The 18,415-nt window shown below is 39.9% G+C and overlaps 1 protein-coding gene across 2 annotated transcripts; it reads left to right on the top strand.

Moving 5' to 3' along the window:
* Positions 1 to 538: 538 nt before the first annotated feature.
* LOC134353089 (serpin H1-like) lies at positions 539 to 15,490 on the top strand. Of its 2 annotated transcripts, XM_063060979.1 has the most exons (6): positions 539 to 646; positions 5,116 to 5,159; positions 7,452 to 8,065; positions 8,181 to 8,279; positions 10,047 to 10,279; positions 14,211 to 15,490. In XM_063060979.1, exons 3-6 carry the CDS (start codon positions 7,483 to 7,485, stop codon positions 14,508 to 14,510), a joined length of 1,215 nt encoding a protein of 404 aa, XP_062917049.1. In that variant the 5' UTR covers positions 539 to 646; positions 5,116 to 5,159; positions 7,452 to 7,482; the 3' UTR covers positions 14,511 to 15,490. The 2 variants fall into 2 exon arrangements, with proteins under 2 accessions (XP_062917049.1, XP_062917050.1); XM_063060980.1 differs by lacking the exon at positions 5,116 to 5,159 and having other exon boundaries at positions 541 to 646.
* The last annotated feature ends 2,925 nt before the right edge of the window (positions 15,491 to 18,415 follow it).

The raw sequence follows: 18,415 nt of genomic DNA, 5'->3' as shown, positions 1-18,415 counted from the left end.
TGTCTCAATATATGTTTAAATATTTCAATCGGTCCAACCGTTGTTTTTAGTTACAATGTTGTTCATTTTTCTTACTAACGTCACGCAAGAGAATAACGAAGAATTTTAACAATAGCAAAACATAGGAGCAAGTTTCCGCTGCTTTTTTGTGAGAAGCTAATTCAGCTACACGTAACATGTACTGCTAACTTCTGAGATAAAGCCTGTACTGAAACACATTTGCTATTTTTGATAATGTAAAACAGATTATTAAACCAACATATCAAATATAAGATTGCATTTATTTTCCCTGTTGGAACCGTTGTAATCCCGTTCCTTCTTCAGTTCGCAATTCATTTCGATTGTCATCGTTTTGGTTTTATTGTGTAGAAAACGACAGAGTAAATCGAAAGGATTTTCTTGCGTTTCTCTCATAAAGTGTACTTACTGGGACAGTTAGTGACCCCGGGAGATTACTCTAACTCTGCCCACGGAGGCGGTGCTTTGGGCTCAGATTTCAGAAACGTTTAATAAATTCTTTCTGGAACATTCCCTGGACGGGTTATAAAACGAGAGGTTGGCCATTTTTTCGTACTGTCGAAGTGGAAAGCTGCGGAGCCGGGAGCCTGGTCCACAGTCCGAGCGGAACGCGCTTTTGGGAACAAAGGTAAGGCTTCCTCAATGTAGGGTCAAAGGAGACGCCTAAATTAAGGTTCTTACACACCGTGTAGTTAAAGAAGCGGCTCCACAGGATAAGCGCGCTAAAACTTCCAGAGTTACCCCGGTCTCTTCGAACAACCAAATTATTCGGTTCTAAAGTCTCGTGCGGCGAAATTAAAGAACGCGAATTATAACTACTTTCCGAGTTAAAGGAAAGAACTACCAAGAAAGATATTTGACATAACTAGGTTAACTGCAAAGCCAAACGAAGAACACCAACCGGAAAATCAGCATCCCCGCCCCCCCCCCCCGCCACCACCAATGAAGCTGAAATGTTTGCCACGTTGAGGTCTGATCGAGAGATGGGATATATTTCTCCGAAGAGTTGCTCGGTGCAGAGGGAGATGAAATGGGCGGGGTGGGATTGTCATCAAGGAGAGGTCATTGCCAGTGTAGACAAATTATGTGATAGTGCGGTTGGAATAGATCCACAGAAATGCACTGGACAAGGTTACCACTTGTAGTAAAGTTACGCCTGGTTTATACAGCGAAGACTGGAAGAAAATGCCAGGCAATACCCGAGGGTACAAGAGTTAATGTTCGAGTTATTGAGCTTCAGATTTCCAACACTCGCACTATTTTGTACTTATATGGAATGGTAGACACAGATCGGTGAAGACAATTGACGTGGCATAGTCTTCAGTGATTTCAATCGGAACAAGAGCCCACTAATTTGATTTTAAAAGGAAAGCTTGGAGATTAACATTCATTGTCAGCAAACGGAGGGACATTTCTGTGTTTGATGTCTTCACGGATTTATTTTCGTCGCCTTTAAGTTGCTCCTTAATTTAGTCAAGAGATGACCTGAAATAATTGTACTCGCCGAATTACACTTTGTGGATAACTGTCGCACTTCCCATCACGCTCTCTGTCGCTGCCAGATCCCGAGGGAGCGGCAGGGTTGTGCCCAACAGGCTTTGACCTCAGAGCAGATCTGGTCAAATACTGCCGAGGCAATCTGCAGATTCCCACCGATCGACTTCATTAGCTAATGAATCAGTAGACCCACTTGTTCAAATTACTTGAAATATGCATGAAAAGTAAAAAGGGTGACTCTTGTTGGGGGGAGGGGGTGGTCTAAGAAATCTATCACCAAGAGCGGCTGGGTAGTAGCTGCCAGATTAGGTTTGCTGCATGTAGCAAGTAAGTCATTCCGAGAGACAAATCTGTATGAACTGATACTCATTAGCAGATACATTTATCTGTTACAGCATTGGAAGAAGCAACCTTACAATCCTGGTGGAGACAAAGTCATGCATTCATATGGGGAAAAAAAACTGTTTTATGTTGAATCCCCTGCAGAGTCAGAAATAGGCCCGTCAGTACCATGGTATGACATATTCTTCACTCCACCATTAAAAGTGGGGCAGGGGACCAGTCCAGCTTTTGTGAGGAATGCAAAAGCTGTGCTGGGAGCGACACCAGGCATACCTAAAAGGAAGGTGCCTTCTTTGTGGTACTGCAAAACTACAGTACAGATTCTCTGAACAGCAGCAACAGAGCGACACCATTTTATCATCAGATCACAGGTTTACATTCCTACTACAGCTCGCCATGAATAATGGTGGACAATTAAAGAATTAATGGGAAGAGGAGGCTTCAAGAGCATTCTTATAGTCAGCAATCCAATAATTGAATGCCAAAGGCAAGGATGAAGCATTTGCAACCAATTTCAGTTATTAATGCCAAGTGGGTGATCCATCTTGTTTTCTTCCTGAGAGCGCCATTGTCACAGAGGCCAATATAATTAATTGCACATGATGTCAATAAGTTCTGAGTGCACTGGATACAGTAAGCGCTATTGGATTAGACAATATCCCAAATGTAGTGCAGAAGACATGCAGTCCAGAACAAGCTAGACTGTTCAATGAAGTTGTAAGAATGGCATCTGACAATGTGAAAATATATCCTGTTCGCAAAGAAGCAGGATAAATCCAATCCAGTTAGTTATTACCCAAATAGTCTCCCCTCACTCATCAGCAAAGCTGTCACTGGCAATGACATCATGTTGCACTTATCAATAAACTCTTTGGGTTTTGAGCAAAAGTTACTTCGAACTTTGAAATTTGAACTTGACGTCTCACCTCAACATAGCCCTGTGGACTAAAGAGCTGAACTCCAGAGGGAGTGCGAGAGTAATTGTCATTGACGAGATGGAAAACCTCTAGTGTTTGGAAGATTGTTATGGTAATCTCAGGTCAATCATCTCAACCCAAGGCATTGCCTATACTCTGCCATTTAATCAATGGCCTTCCTCCTTGCATAAGCTCATAAGTAGGTATGTGTAATTACCCATAGAAAAATATTCAATTCTAATTCCATTTACAATTCCTCAATAAATAAACTATTCCATGCCTGTATATAGCGGGGCATGTGCAACATTCAGGCTTTGGTTGAAAAGTGCCAGGGAATGACCATCTCCAACTAAAGAGATTCTTACCACTTTTCATTGAGGTTCAATGACACTACCATCACTGACACCTCACCATACTACCTGTGGGTTTCCATTGATCAGTACTTAATTAGAATTTTAGTTGGGAGAGTAGGTCAGATACTGGATATCCACCATTTGAAGGTATCTCAGTACTGGAATACTGTCCATTTTTTTGGGATGAGTACGATGCCAGAAACACTTAAGAAGCTCAGTATCAACTAGGATAAAGTAAGCTGCTTGACCATCTAACACACAGGACATTTATTCCCTCCACTACTAGTGCACAATGGCTGCAGTATGTGCGATCTACACAATTTATTGCATTTACTCAGCCTGGTCTTTTCAACATCACCTCTGAAATCTGCAGCATGAATCAACAGGAAGACCAAGGATTTCAGGCCCATGGGAACTCTGCGGGCAGCATGCCCTCCTTCAAGTCAATCCTGTTCTGACTATGGAATATTAGGTCCTGAGTTGAAATATTAGATCTGGCTCTAAATCCTGGAATTCACTCACAAGTAGAATTGTGAGAATATTTTTATTAGAATAAATTCAGTGTATCAAGAAGCTGCAAAATAACAAATTTCATGACATTTATCAGTGATATTAAACTTAATTCTGAAGGTGATTTTACTCCACTTTATGAGGAATAAGTAGCTTAGGGCAACAAATGCTGAACTTGCCCTTGATACACAGATCATGAAGAATATAAGCTACTGAATTAAAGAAAAGTTTAGTCCAGTAGATTTAGTAAAAATATGTACAGTACATTTAGCTTAATTGGGGCACATGGGACCAGTACCTTTTGGCCCAATTAAGGGGCTGCCCTAATTCATGAAAATAGTTAAAAAGGTGTAAAGAAGATAAACTGGGTTACAAATTATGTATTTAAATGAAATACAGGACAATTTTGAATATTACTAGCATTACTACAGTAGTTTTAAATTTTGTATTAGTTCCTAATAGTTATTGACATAGGAATTCATCCAGTGCACACTATTGTTTTCTTTTGACTAAATGAACAAATTCAGCACAGCCACCTTTTGACAATTGCATCCTCCAAATCTTCATTTTCATTGTAATGTTAAAAATGATTGTCAATACCTTCAAATTCTCCGTAATTCCTAATGGCTGAAGTAGTGAAATCAATTCATTTTCACTCCCACCTATTTCTGTTATGTCCAATCCTGAACGCTTGAAACTGCAGTGAGCAAAATAGTTCTGAATTGTCTTACTGCTTATTTCTTGCCAACTATCAGTATCAAAAGTCACTGCTCTCTGAAGGAAAGCACATGCAACCGTTGCTATTTAAAATCTGTTCACTCTAAGCATAGTATAGTATCTAATGGCCACACAAATGCATGCGATTGATGCTAGTTAGAAATTGTTTGGCGATATTTTCCTTTTCCAATTAAGTGGCATAGTGTTCCAAATAAACAAAGGGAATCCTGGTTATTTTCTGGGTTAGTTTTTGTTCTTTGTTCTTTGTCCCAAATAAGCAGCTGTCTTAATTAACTGATGGCTTATTTAACAGGAATCGACTATAATAAAGTGAATGTACTGCTATGAATAAATACTTATCTATTATAAGTAGAGGAAAGGTTTTTTTAAAGTTATTAGTACATGTGGGGAAATCACTGTTGGCATAGCAACATGTGGCTTGCCTGCAATTTCTGTTGGTTAATACTGTTGCAGAAGTATTTTAGATTAGCTCCCTGAAAGTATTTTATTAAGGATAGGACACCGAGTTATTGGCTTTCTGAACCATACAAGAGATGTGATGAGAATTAATACATATGGCCGAATTTTGCACAGTTAGGTTATGACAGAAAATGAAAATTAAGCGCTTTTAAGTCCATGTTCACTCCATCTCAGCAACCCCTCCTCTCCAACTGTCCCTCCATTCATTACAATATTTTGTTTCATCAGAAAATAACCAAATGAACTGTATACCCTTTATTTGTATTTGTTATATCTTTCAGAATGAACTTGGCAAAGATGTACATCCCCTTGAAAAGATTTCAAGGTACAAACTAAGCGGCTGCAAACCTTAGGTTACCATTTATAGTATTTTTGACTGTTAGCATTTTCAACAGAGACAGCACCATGTTTGCCAACCATCATTTCATTTTGGCATTTCAACTCATGTCACTTCTGATTTCACCAGAAAAGGCAGCTTCTTCACCGGACTGGAACTTCTCGATATAATTTTCACATTCGACATGGCAATTACAATTTCAAGACAAATATGATTTTGACCTGAATTCCAGAAATATTGTTCACCTATAGAAGAAAATTGCAACAAATAAAGTATTTAAAATTATGGAAGTATCATGTATAGAATTAAACTCCTATCCACATATAACCAAAAACTAAATGGCTTGAAAATTGAGAACTGTGGAACTGAGAAATGACCAGATGTTGAATATATCTATAATGTGTCATTATAGCTCTTTGGGCTGTCAGCCTAGCTTATCTTCATGTGAACCACTCTGTATTCAAGATGACTATTTTAAAGAGTTGATTACCTTTTATGAAGCTGGAGCATATCAGGCACTATATTCCGATATACAAGAATATAACAGTTTAGGCAAACATGTATTAGAAAATATCGATAAAGTATATTGATGCAGAGAGAGTGAGACACGATTCTGGTATTTACATTATAGTATATAGTTGCTTATTAGAAACAGGGGTGGTTGAGCAATTCAAATTGTTCAAGTTATTTGCTGCTCTGAAGACATCAGAAAATGACCACTTGTGGTTTTGATGTGCTTAGATGAACAGGTGGCCATTTATTCACTCATTGCCAGTAGTCATTATTCAAACATCAATGAGTCGGGCTACAGTTTTTACACAAACCTAACTGCCTCACTAAGCCAATTGTTTCCACCTGTTTTTGGCCCACTGAACTCGTGTCCTCCTATCTCAACTCCATTTTTACCCCCGCTTACCCGGTACAGTCCCTTCCCATCTACATCCATGACACTTCACATGCTCTCCTCTGTCTGGCAGAACTGGTACTTGCACTCAACAACTTCTCTTTTGGCTCCTCCAACTTTCTCTAGACTGAAGGTGTAGCCATGGGCATTCACACAGGCCACAACTATGCTTGCCTTTTCATCAGCTACATAATCTATGCCCAGACTAACACTGATAAAGCTCCCCAACTCTTTCCCCACGATATTGATGACCGCGTTAGTGCAGCAGCTTCATGCACATGTTGAGCTCGTCAATTTCATCAACTTTGCCACCAACCTTCACCCTGCTCTCATATCCACTTGGTCCATTTTTGAAGTTTCTCTACCTTCCCTTGATCTCTCTAACTCCATATCTGGAAACAGATTATCTCAACGACCTCCTTTACAAATCTACTGATTCTCACTGTTAGCTTGCTTATACTGTACCTCTTCCCACCCTGTCACATGTAAGAATTCTATTTCCTTCTCTCAGTTCCTCCACCTCCACCACATTCTGTTCTCATGATGTGGCTTTCCATTCCAGATCACCTGAGATGTCCTCTTTTTATTCAGAAAATGTGGTTTCCCCTCCACTGCTATCTGAATCTCCACCTCCTTCTCTTTATTCCATGGTGTATTCTCTCCTACCAGATCCCTTCTTCAGCCCTTTGCCTCTTCTGTCACTTCCCAGCTTCTCACATCATTGCCTTTCCCCACCTCCCTACCCTTCTCACCTAGATTCACCCATCACCCACTGGCTTGTGCTTCTCCCCCCCCCCCACCATTTTATTCTAGCTTCTGCTCTCTTTCTTTCCAGCCCTAATGAAAGGTCACAGCCTGCAATGTCAACTGGCCATTTCCCTCCATAGATGCTGCCTGACATGCTAAGTTCCTCCAACATTTTGTCTTTGCTGCTACAGTTTTCACTAAGCAGCCCTAGAAGTGGCAGTAATTCTGTTGTCAAGGTAGCTCAACAAGAAAGCTGATCAGAACCAGGTGATAGCAAGAATTACCACTTTCTGATTTCCTCTGTGGGACCAGGCACACATAGCTGTAACCACCATTCTTGACACAATCACAAGATAGGCTGAATTTGTAAATTACCTGTTGGATGGGCACCAAAAGTCTTCAGGATTTTCTGTTGAACTCCAACTGGAATAGGTGAAATGTTTATGGCAAAGTTTAAATGATTAAAATTTGATTGTTTCTAATATATAAAGAGGGCTGTGAAATTAATTCAACATGATGGTAACCATCTAAATATTGTGTTTAGTTTAGGAGAAATATTTTAAATATTCTGAAAATGTTATATATATTTTCTTCAAAATAATATGATTAATTTTTTTAACCTACAACAGCGTTACTGGTTCGCATTTACTGGGTGAAACCATGGAGATGAAATTCATAATCCTAACCCTGCTGCTTGCCATGGTAACAGCAGACCCCATGAAGCTGAAAGAGCACACTTCCATCCTGGCAGATGGTACAATGAACCTAGCACTCAACCTCTACAAGACAATGGTCAAGGACAAGAAATTCTCATCTGATAACCTCCTATTCTCTCCGGTGGTGGTAGCTTCCTCCTTGGGAGTGATGTCTCTGGGTGCCAGAGACAATACGGCCAAACAGGTGAAGTCCCTCCTCAATGTCAACCTGCGCGATGATGCTTTCCATCCTACTTTCTCAGAGCTGTTCAATGAAGTCAGCAATGAATCTGCCCGCAACAGCACTTGGAAGATTGGTAGCCGCCTTTATGGGCCCAGTTCAATCAAGTTCAATGATGACTTTGTTCAGAAGAGCAAGGCACACTACAAGCATGATCATTCCAAGGTTAACTTCAGAGATAAGAGAAGCTTGGTTCAATCCATAAATGAATGGGCATCTAAAACCACAGAGGGAAAACTCAAAGAAATCACCAAGGATGTACCCAATGTTGATGGTGCTTTATTTGTCAATGCCATGTATTTTAAGCGTGAGTATTATTATTATTTATGAAGGGATTAGTGTTAAATTGTTACAGACTTCAAAAAGAATCATTGCTGTGCAGGCACTTGGTCACAAATTAAATTATCACCTTGCTTTTGCAGCTCATTGGGATGAAAATTTCCAACCGAGCATGATTGATACAAGAGGTTTCTTGGTATCCAGAGGTCATACTGTTTCTGTTCCCATGATGCATCGTACAGGTAGACACTCATTACTTACATAGTAGTCGTTCGATCACTTGAGTCGAGTAGGATGTTCTTATAAGGGATTGTGTGTTGGTGGGTCCTCAGGTGGCTGTAGAGGTTATTCAAGGATTCACATATTCTGGTGCAGTGTGGGAAGGAGTAAGTGGTGGCTACAGTCTTTTGGTTTTTCATTTTCTCCTTTTGCAGCTGCTGCTTGTTCTGTGCAGCAGAGTGGAGATTGTTCTCATGTAGCACAGCTCCCTCTTGATCAGATTTCCTCCAGGTGTATCTATTGAGTGCAATGTCTTCCCAGTTCTTAGATGTAATGTTGAACTTCTTATGGCTAATTTTGATGTTATTATTGAAAATTTTCCTTTGCCCACCAGGGGCTCACTGACCTTCCTTCATAGGAATCATAAGAACCAAAAAAATTGATAGCTTAAGTGACATTACACTTGTTACACTTCTGTGTTTTGGGGGAAAAAAATCTTGATTTCTCATCTCCAATTGCTACAGAGTGACCTCAGCTGGAGATATAAAGATAAGAAATTCTGCAGTTGCTGGAAATCCAAGCAACACACACAAAATGCTGGAGGAACTCAGCAGGCCAGACAGCATCTCTGGAAAAAGAACAAGCAGTTGATGTTTCAGGCTGAGACCCTTCATCAGAGACCTGGCCTGCTGACTTCCTCCAGCATTTTTTGTGTGTTGTCAGCTGGAGGTATGTTTGGTTGAATACGAAATGAGGAAAGGATTACGAGGGGTGATTGATAAGTTTGTGGCCTAAGATGGAAGGAGTCAATTTTAGAAAACCTAGCATATTTATTTTTCCTACATTTACACACTTAGGCCAGCGGTCGTGAAGCATACAGATCCCTTCTTTGTAGAAGTTGGCGTCTTGGACCTCCAGAAGTGGTCCACAGCAGGGGTGATTGATAAGTTTGTGGCCTAAGGTAGAAGGAGATGAATTATAACTTTCTGCATTATTACTTAAAGAGTTGAACTGCACGTGTATGTAACAACAGCTGTATCACTCATCTCCTTCTACCTTAGGCAACGAACTTATCAATCACCCCAGCTGTGGATCACTTTTACAAAGAAGGGATGCGTCTGTTCCATGACCGCTGGACTAGGTGTGTACATGTAGGAGGGGACTATGTTGAAAAATAAATGCGCTAGGTTTTCTAAAATTGACTCCTTCTACCTTAGGCCATGAACTTATCAATCACCCCTCATAAGTTTGGTGGTGATGCTTTTCCTGATTGGATAGCCAGGACTCCCATATGACTGAAGAGAAAACAGGCTTGCAACCAGATTCCAAAGATCAAGCCAGTGCCTTCAATAAAAGCGGGGCGGTGGGGGGGGGGGAACAGACGAATAAAAAGTATTATTTTTGGTGACGTTATTTACAAAGATTTCTGCACTTGGAGTCTATCTTATTTAGTGGAAAATAAATTTGGTGAAGTATCAATACAAAAAGCTTGGCGATTACATTGGGGAAGGAAGGGTGCTGTATAGGTTACATGAGGTACATTGTGAATTGCTTCTGGAATGGTAGACTTTCAAAGGATCGTCTGGCAGAGTGATAATTAGAGTGAATGTGAGAATTCTGGTGAAATAGTATTGATCTGAAATGTTAACACATTTTTCCGCACAGCTCCTACCTGATTTGCTGAACATCTCCATCAGTTTCTGTTTTGTGCCGAGTTTCCAGGATCCACAGTTATGATCAATGGGGAGACATGTTCAATAATTACCATTTCTGACATTTCTTTTTTCTAGGATTATATAGCTACTATGATGATGCAGATAATAAAGTTCAGCTTGTGGCGATGCCTCTTGCACACAAACACTCCAGCATGATATTCATATTGCCACATCACGTGGAGCCACTGGACAGAGCAGAGAAATTGTTGACCAAGGAACAACTCAACACCTGGTTTCGCAAAATGCAAACAAAGGCTGTTAGCATCTCTCTACCCAAAGCCATTGTTGAAGTCAGTCATGAACTACAGGTAGGAACCATGACTTAAAAGCTTTTGTAGAACCAAGGAACTAAATCATAGATAAGTTCTTCCATGACTGGAATACAGGTATCCCCCGCTTTATGAAAGCTCGCTTTACGCCAGTTCGCTTTCACGAAAGACCTACATTAGTACCTGTTTTCGCTAACCGAAAGAAATCCGAAGAGGATTTTCACTTTTATGAAAAAAGGCGAAAAGGGAAAATAGCATTTAGCGTTTGTTTTGCAGTGAGCCGTTATAGAGGCAGCGCAAACCCCGAGCACTGAGAGCAGAGCAGAGCACCTCGAGCAGTGAGAGCAGAGCAGAGCACCTTGAGCAGTGAGAGCAGAGAGAGCAGAGCAGAGCACCTCGAGCAGTGAGAGCAGAGCAGAGCACCTTGAGCAGTGAGAGCAGAGCAGAGCACCTTGAGCAGAGAGAGCAGTGAGAGCAGAGCAGAGCACCTTGGGCAGTGAGAGCAGAGAGAGCAGAGCAGTGAGAGCAGCGAGAGCAGAGCAGAGCAGCGAGAGCAGTGAGAGCAGAGAGAGCAGCGAGAGCAGAGCAGTGAGAGCAGAGAGATCAGAGTGCCCCGAGCAGTGAGAGCAGAGAGAGCAGAGCAGAGCAGCGAGCAGAGCAGTGAGAGCAGAGCAGAGCAGTGAGAGCAGAGAGATCAGAGTGCCCCGAGCAGTGAGAGCAGAGAGAGCAGAGCAGAGCAGAGAGAGCAGAGCAGAGCAGCGAGAGCAGAGCAGTGAGAGCAGAGAGATCAGAGTGCCCCGAGCAGTGAGAGCAGCGAGAGCAGAGCAGAGCAGCGAGAGCAGTGAGAGCAGAGAGAGCAGCGAGAGCAGAGCAGTGAGAGCAGAGAGATCAAAGTGCCCCGAGCAGTGAGAGCAGAGAGAGCAGAGCAGAGCAGCGAGCAGAGCAGTGAGAGCAGAGCAGAGCAGTGAGAGCAGAGAGATCAGAGTGCCCCGAGCAGTGAGAGCAGAGAGAGCAGAGCAGAGCAGAGAGAGCAGCGAGAGCAGAGCAGTGAGAGCAGAGAGATCAGAGTGCCCCGAGCAGTGAGAGCAGAGAGAGCAGAGAGAGCAGAGCAGAGCAGTGAGAGCAGAGCAGAGCAGTGAGAGCAGAGAGAGCAGAGCGCCCTGAGCAGTGAGAGCATCTTGAGCAGTGAGAGCAGAGCAGAGCAGAGCAGAGCGAGAGCAGTGAGAGCAGAGCAGAGCAGAGCGCCCCGAGCAATGAGACATAATTAAGTGTTTCAATCGTGGTGAACGAAATAAAGTCATTGTGCGTGTGTTGAACTTGCCTCCGTAAGTGAAACTACACTGTACATACATTATTTCTACTTTATATAGGCTGTGTATTTATCATATCATTCCCATATAAATTAATGGTAATTGCTTCACCGCTTTACGCCATTTCGGCTTACAAAAGGTTTCATAGGAATGCTCTACCTTTGGATAGCGGGGGAAACCTGTCTACAAATACACAAATGGGATTGAGTTTAACAGCCGACAGGTAATGTTACATCTATATAGGACCTTGGTCAGACCCCACTTGGAGTACTGTGCTTAGTTCTGGTCACCTTTCTACAGCAAGGATGTGGAAACCATAGAAAGGGTGCAGAGGAGATTTACAAGGATGTTGCCTGGATTGGGGAGCATGCCTTATGAGAAGAGGTTGAGTGAACTTGGCCTTTTCTCCTTGGAGCGGCAAGGACGAGAGGTGACATGATAGAGGTGTATGAGATGATGAGAGGCATTGATCGTGTGGATAGTCAGAGGCTTTTTCCCAGGGCTGAAATGGCTAGCACGAGAGGACACAGTTTAAAGGTGCTTGGAAGTAGGTACAGAGATGTCAGGGGTAAGTTTTTTTATGCAGAGAGTGGTGAGTGTGTGGAATAGGCTGCCGGCAATGGTAGTGGAGGCAGATATGATAAGGTCTTTTAAGAGACTCCTGAATGGGTACATGGAGCTTAGGAAAATAGAGGGCTAAGGGGAACCCTAGGTAATTTCTAAAGTATGTGGTTGGCACAGCATTGTGGGCCGAAGGGCCTGTATTGTGCTGTAGGTTTTCTATGTTTCTATATTTCTAATAACATATTTTAAAAAAATCTTCTATTTAAACTTTAAAGAATGCTGTGTAGGAAATTATAATTTCCAGACTTGGTTTGTAAACTAATCGCCTCTCACTGGTTTTGATTGATAAAACATCAAATACTATTGTACATTCATTCACTGCCTAAATGTTTATTCCTCCATGTTAATTTGGGAGAATAAAGGTAACTTAAAGCTTCTTTTCTCCACTACCAACAACTTCTCTCTTAAACTCCTCTCTGTGCACGTGTACAAGGAGCTGATAGATGCATAAGGGACTATGACTGAGTTCATATCGTTTTGGATGCCTTGGCAGCCTTTTCTCTTCCCCAATACAAGACCAAATCTCTGCACAGATTACCTCACCAGCCAAGAGCCTTCGTCTTTCTCCATATTGTCCTCAACTTTCTTAATGCTTTCTCAGTCTCATTCCCATTACACTGCTGAACACCTCGTTATGGAATTCCTGTTAGATGTTCAAAATAAGGCTTCCCAGTCGTTTTCCCTTTAATCAAAACTTGTCATAACCTTATCGCAAAAAGTAGCTTTCAGTTCTGGGAAATACACCCTTTGATTTTCTAAAGCATTCTCAAACCATGTGAGGGTGGTGAGTATATCTGGAATTACATTGACAACATTTAAAAAAGTATTTGGACAGGTAGATGAATAGGAAAGGTTTAGAGGGATATGGACCAAATGTTGGAAAATGAGATTAGCTTAGATGGAAATTTTGGTTGGCATTGACTGTTTGGGCTGTATGATTCTGTGTTTTTTATACAGTGCTCTTGCTCAAAAAGGTTATTTTTTAAAATCTCAAATCTTTATTTTAACCTCTTAAATCAGATTTCTAACTATGGTACAACAATGAAAACAATCATACTAAACTTTTAAAATCCATCCTCTGTGAATATTGCCATGATGGTGTGTCACCTTGTCTTCCATTGTTCCTACCTGTGTGGTAATGACATCATTTTCCACCAGTGCTGCTTTTCCATTATGCAAGTCAATTGTTCTGCCGTAACTTGATTCCATTCTGTGTGTTCATTTGTAACTTTAGTACTCGTAACTATTTTTCATCATTAGTAATGGAATCCCTATGGCTTTGTACTTTACCTCCTCTTCCTCACATATATGTTAGCATTTAAAAAAACTGGAGTCAGTTTCCAAATGTACACAGGCCTCTCTTAACACTCATATTGTCTCCACATTGCCAGATTACCTTTGTCTGTTTTTTGCTACCTAATATTTAAAAGACTGAAAATGTCTTCTTTCACCCCTTATTTTAAATTGTTCCGCAATAACAGATTTATGATTTTGAACAATATTCATAAAAAATTACTGTTGCCCAAATTCATATTGGATAGAACACTTGCAGCTACCAGACAATGCACCTTAATGTTATCTGATTTGTCTGGATACACATTCAGTTTCTGAGTGAAAAAAAAAATGCAAATCCAGTCTGCTATCTAATCACAAGATGTATATTTTTGACCTGAAGCCAGAAGTAAACTTGTGTTTTTGTTCGTGCTGAGTCAGTATTCATGAGATCAGTTCCTAGGGTGAGAAGTGTACATTCAATTTCTAGATAGTCAACTATTTGGAAAGTAAATATAATGGCTCATTGGATTGTCAAATAAGCTGCTTCACTAATATCTTTCTATCACACTCTATATTTGTGAGTTTTAATGCCCGCACTGGAATAAGATGAAGGTCAAAAGAGTGGATTGTTGAGATTAAGTAAATGTTTCTCCCTATTTCTTACTGACATATGGTAGATATAGATTACAAATGTAACTTGATTTTATTTTTCTTTTCCAATGATAGTTTTAATACTGTGAAAATCTTCTGTTATCTCTTAGAAACATTTGCAAGAGTTGGGCCTGACTGAAGCTATAGATAAGAACAAAGCTGATTTCTCCGGTATCACAGGCAAGAAAGACCTCCATTTATCCAGCATGTTTCATGCTGCTGCTATAGAATGGAGCATTGAAGGAAATGATATTGATGAAGATGTACATTCTCATGAAGAGATGAAGACACCCCAGCTCTTCTATGCAGATCATCCATACATCTTCCTGGTCCGTGATAACAAAACTAACTCTATACTCCTCATAGGAAAGTTGGTCAAACCAAGAGGCAGCAGTCATGATGAATTATAAACTTGAATTTTTTTAAAGTGCAGTGATATTTTGTACAAATATTAATGACCTCACATTCAGATTATCTGTGTACTTGAGGTAGAGTATTAATAAGTATTATTATGGTTGCATGATGCTAAACTGCAGTGGGGTGGGGTAGGCCGGGCAATAAACGATATTACTTGTATTTGAATCACCAAGGTTAAGCTCATAAAATGCCTAAAACGTGCAGTTTGGTTCACAAAATTAGAAGGCCATTAAAGTCCTCCATTTTTGACTGACTTACTGCCTGTAATGGCGTTTTGGGCAGCAATGAAGGTTCTCCATCTCTGTCCTTGACCATCCAAATGTAGGATTCTTCATTGCTATTTCCTTAACAGTTTTGATTGACCAGTCATGGTTGTTAGCCCCAAGCTGAATCCCTGAAAATGAAGGACTGGTGAATCACTTTTACTCTGGCCTCTAACCTTTTTTTCATGGGTGACCATACCAAGAGCCAAAGCATAATTTAATTTTAGAGACTTGCAATTAAATACCCTAACTCCCTATCACCAGTTAAATAAATGCACTTTTCAATTACTGAATTTTTGTTGAGTTTTATCTCCCTTGCAAATTCCTATTTACATTTAAGAAACGAAACTTAATAATCTGAATGAATTCTCAAAATGTAATTGTCTCATTATTTCTTAATCATAGTGACCTACAACAACACAAGCTACCTATTTGTGCATGAATGTGCTTAGAAAGTGAGGTTGTTATTGTCACCACAGGGATCAATTATCCTTCTATACAACTAAAATAATGATTTTAATGAGAACAAAATTTGCTGCAGTGTTAGGTCTATTTTTGTATCTTTTTGCAAGCTGGATCAACTGAATAACTTTTTCTTCGTTCCAGTATTCGTAATAAAATGAACAAAAGTACTACTGCTATCTGGTTTCTTTTCAATTAATAGAAACAAAGTGAATACTTCAAATATTTAAGTGTAAGGTAATTTAATTTTAACAAGATTCCAAGCAAAGTCTTTTAAAAAAATCCATAGATAAAAATTAAGTATTTTGGCAGCTGCTCCATTTCCCTGTATAAAGTTTAATGGTCAGTGCCTTACCCAAGTGGCAGTTTAATTCCAGGAACAATGCATTGCCTGAACAGAGGTTAATGGAGTATTTTTGGCAATATTGAGAAAATTAAAAATAAAACAGGAAATGCTGGAAATAATCAGCAGGTCACGCAGCATCTGTGGGAAGCAGAACAAAATTACTGTTTCAGGTTGATAACCTTTCAAAGTTGGCAAGAAACAATGTTTAAAACTGCAGTGAAGGAGTGAAGAAATTGTAAAAGTGGCAAAGGGCATTTCAATAGCTTATTCGACGCTCGTTTTCTAACTGATTCAGATGAAAAGTCATCAAATGAAACCACTTGTATCAGCGTTCCTAGACATAGCCTGATCGATATAGAGTACTTCAGACAATTCCATGTATATTCCAGATTTTCAGTAGCTGTAGTCTTTTAGCTTTTCTAAAGGGGAGTCTATGAAGGGAAAATTCATTCCCATTTAAATAATTGGAAGAATGGCTATTTTAAATGGTGTGTGCTGTTTAATTTCTTGTTAAATAAGAATTCACTAACCTGACTTGGCACTTGAGTATTTAATATTTATTTTACTAGTGAATCATTATTTACAACAGGCCAGTGTGCAGTGTGTCTAAAGCAAAATATGAACAAGATATGGAAAAGATGAGCTTTTTGTTCTGGTAGCACAAGAACTATATGGTACCTAACAATATTGACAATTTGAGATCAGGAAGCCAAACCAGATGAAAGGAATGAAATATGTGGCCTGGAACTTTCAAATAGGCATTGCTAAATGTTCCAATCTAACAGATTTGCCAAGTCCAATTTGTCAGTTCACCCTACTGTTGACCTTTACTTAGTGCACCACCATCTTACTGAATGGACTCATGACTCATTGATTTCAATATCAAAAGCAAAGGGGAAGGTATAGTATTAGATAATGAAAATAGTTTGATGTCCATAGGTATCTATCTAAATGTTAGTTAAAGGGTTACTTCTTTATATCAATTGGCTCTGAATATCAGAAACTCAGCAAGTCTCCAGGGAAAGAGTCATCAAGCATCAAATCTATCACTAGCAACTTTGATGTATGTTGATCAAATCTATTTCATGTTTTGCTTATATCCATGATCATTAACCATCCCCAATCTTATTGAAGTAATTGGTCAGTTTATGCATAATTTAGTGTTTTCATCATTTTATAGAACTCAGTGAAATTACTTATGCAAATTTACTTCTCAAGATCAATCTAACTCTCTTGAAGCCTATCAGGTTGTAAAATATTTACACCTGGAAATAATTTTTAAAGTCTTCCTCAGGCTATTCTGCTTTTTTTTTAGTCAAAATTTCCCTTCTCATTTCTGATCCTTGGCTTCCTTCCATGGCAATCCTATGCACCTAATTCCAATCACACCTGATTCTCAGATTTTGCAATGGCTGAACGTGTAAGGATGAGCTCTTTAGTGTGGATAATCTATTTAGCAGTGTATAATGTCCTACAGCAGTTCCCACTGGCAAGTCCTGTCAAAATAATTATTGGCCTGCTGCCAGAAGACCACAGCTGAGAGTGCTGATCAATTTCTAGATATACTGCTCATTTACATTTCCTTTTCATGATCAGTCTTCAAATTTCCTTCCATGATGCTCATGATCTTGGCTTTCCCCACAAAAGAATTTTAATATCACAATTTCCTAACTGGAAATAGCCGAGTCCCTAACCCAGGAAGCTCTAGACTCAACCAGAGAAGGAAATAATCCTGTAGTTCTTAATGACATCACTCCTCATTCTTCTAAATTATATTGAAGATGGCTCTGACTCGCTCATTTGCAATTTACAGAACAATTCTTTTTCATTCCAAGTATACCCTTAGATGCAGAGACTAAAGCTGCACACAGGACTCCAAAAGAGCTCTCAGAAATCTTTGTATGATCTTGTCAAAGCTAACTTACTTCCAGACCTTAAACCCCACCACACCTCTTAATATTGACAACATCCCATTTGACTTCATGCTTAGGGGACCTACATAGTTACTTGAGCATCTTAAAGCAGCACAGTATTCCTTTATGCACCTACCAGTTGCACGTAGTTAAAGTAATATTATCTCTTTTCTACAACTTCCGTCAATAACTTTTGCTCACCTGATATTTCATCTGCCATCTTTTTGTCTAATTGCTTACTTTTACTTTTCCATTATTGCTTTACAGGGTATTCCGCCCCCCCCCCCCAAATCTCCAGTTCAGATAGAATGAGAGCAATTTAAAATCTACTAATTAAATCTCCTAAACTCCCCATCGTAAACAGAAACATTTATATTTCTGATTTTCACCTTCACACTAGAGTTAGAGTTGCACAGTGTGGAAAAAGGCCCTTCAACTCAGTGTCCACGCTGACCAAAATGGATATTCAAGCTGATCGCTTATCCCTCCGAAGAACTTGTTATCCATTTACCTGTCCACATACTTAAATGCATGTACTGTACCTGTACCACCTACTTCCTCTAACAGCAGGTTCCATTTACCTACACCTGCTGTGTAAAAATCGCTGCTTCTCAGGTTTTTACTAAACCTTTTCACTCTAACCTTAAAACTATGTTGTCTAGCTTTTGATTCTCCAACCCTGGAAAAAAAAAACTACTCATGCTATCACTGTCCCTTATTATTTTATATACCTCTATGAGACTGCTCCTCAGTCTCCTACACTCCCAACATACCTAACCTCTTCTGACAACTCACTGCCATGAGCCCTGGCAATAACTTTTTAAATCTTTTTTTGTACTCTTTCTCATTTATCACATCTTTCATATAATTGGGTGACCAAAACTAAACACAATATGCTGTGTGGCCTCACTAAA

The sequence above is a fragment of the Mobula hypostoma genome, chromosome 10, assembly GCF_963921235.1.
Source record: "Mobula hypostoma chromosome 10, sMobHyp1.1, whole genome shotgun sequence".
Taxonomy (NCBI): Eukaryota; Metazoa; Chordata; class Chondrichthyes; order Myliobatiformes; family Myliobatidae; genus Mobula; species Mobula hypostoma.
This window is presented reverse-complemented; position numbering and strand designations above follow the sequence as displayed.